The sequence below is a fragment of the Kryptolebias marmoratus genome, linkage group LG12 (assembly GCF_001649575.2).
Source record: "Kryptolebias marmoratus isolate JLee-2015 linkage group LG12, ASM164957v2, whole genome shotgun sequence".
In the NCBI taxonomy this organism is placed as follows: domain Eukaryota; kingdom Metazoa; phylum Chordata; class Actinopteri; order Cyprinodontiformes; family Rivulidae; genus Kryptolebias; species Kryptolebias marmoratus.
The window spans coordinates 1,143,812-1,145,237 of record NC_051441.1 but is presented as its reverse complement, the minus strand read 5'-3'; the positions used below and the strand labels follow the sequence as shown (position 1 = coordinate 1,145,237).

The 1,426-nt window shown below is 45.8% G+C and overlaps 1 protein-coding gene across 1 annotated transcript in view; it reads left to right on the top strand.

The window, feature by feature from the left end:
• Positions 1-1,426, top strand: part of gas7a (growth arrest-specific 7a) — a 19,607-nt gene that overhangs the window by 9,370 nt on the left and 8,811 nt on the right. Inside the window, exon 3 of the mRNA XM_017428562.3 lies at positions 641-756. Coding sequence (XP_017284051.1) covers positions 641-756 — 116 coding nt within the window. The remainder of the gene's footprint in view (positions 1-640; positions 757-1,426) is intronic.

Genomic DNA, 1,426 nt, shown 5'->3' with positions numbered 1-1,426 from the left:
GGAGAACATGTAACCTCCACCTTCTGCAGGGGGAGAACATGTAACCTCCACCTTCTGCAGGGGGAGAACATGTAACCTCCACCTTCTGCAGTTTAAATCCTCATCAGAGACCAGGACTGAAAACCCTTTCAGAACCCAAACAGTCACTTTTCTGCCCTGAAGAAACTCCTCCACCTTTCTAAAAGCTCCACTTACAGCAGGTTGGAGCCACTGATGAAATAATGCACTCTAGTTTCATGCAAACACACTTATTGTCTGCTTTTATTGCCTCTCCGGTGCTGCAGCCGTTTTTTATCCCAGATTGAATCAGATTAGTATTGAAACCCTCATCGGCGTGTCTGAAAGCTGAGCTCCTGCGTTGATGTTTGTTTGTTCTCCGTCCTGCTGCTCAGAGCTGCTGCACAACAACAACAAATCCAACATTTGCTGTCACAAACACGGCTCCAGCCTGCCGCTCGTGATGTAACCATGTTTGACATTCATGTGCTCAGAAACACACGTCCGCCCATCGCTGACTGACGCATCGACACCAACGCGTGCCCTCGTTGACTGCATGAATCATGCATTCAAACAGTTTCTGACTCATCCTTCACCCTGCAGGGTTTTATACACTGAGAGGTGTCTCTGTCCCCATCCTCAGGCCGACAAGAAGGACCCCCAGGGGACGGCCCATGTGACGGGCTTCGAGGTGCTTCTGCAGAAGCAGCTGAAGGGGAAGCAGCTGCAGAAAGAGATGGCGGAGTTTATCCACGAGAGGTAACAGCTTTAAAGACGTTATCTTCAGCAGATTGAATTCATGAAGTGACTGAAGCGTCAGAGCTGCTCAGGAGGAAGAAGAGTCTTTAAAAAATTAAATCTTCTCTTTTACAGGAGAAGGTTTTCCTTCTGTGTGCTCCTGTTTTACATGATTACCTCTACATGCTTTGCTGCTGACATGTTCCTTTACTGCCTTTGACTTCAGTTAATGCCAGCGTCAGTGTTTAAATGGATCCATAAAGCACAAATAAATACAGCTAAAGGTGACAAAACTGCTTCACAGTGAAGTTAAACAACAGAAAAATAAAGTCAGGATCAAACAAACATCCTGAAGTTAAAGAGCAGCAGCTCAATGTTGGAAAAACTTCCAAACATATTTACTATTTTTATTTATTGTTGTTAATATTATTATTATTTATGACTCCGTCTCATCGGGCTGTGACTCACAGTATTCATGATGGAGTCTCCAGAGTGTCTCCAGAGTGTCTCCAGAGTGTCTCCTGTGATGAAGACCAGCCTGTGATGAAGACCAGCCTGTGATGAAGACTAACCTGTGATGAAGACCAGCCTGTGATGAAGACCAACCTGTGATGAAGACCAGCCTGTGATGAAGACCAACCTGTGATGAAGACCAGCCTGTGATGAAGACCAGCCTGTGATGAAGACCAGC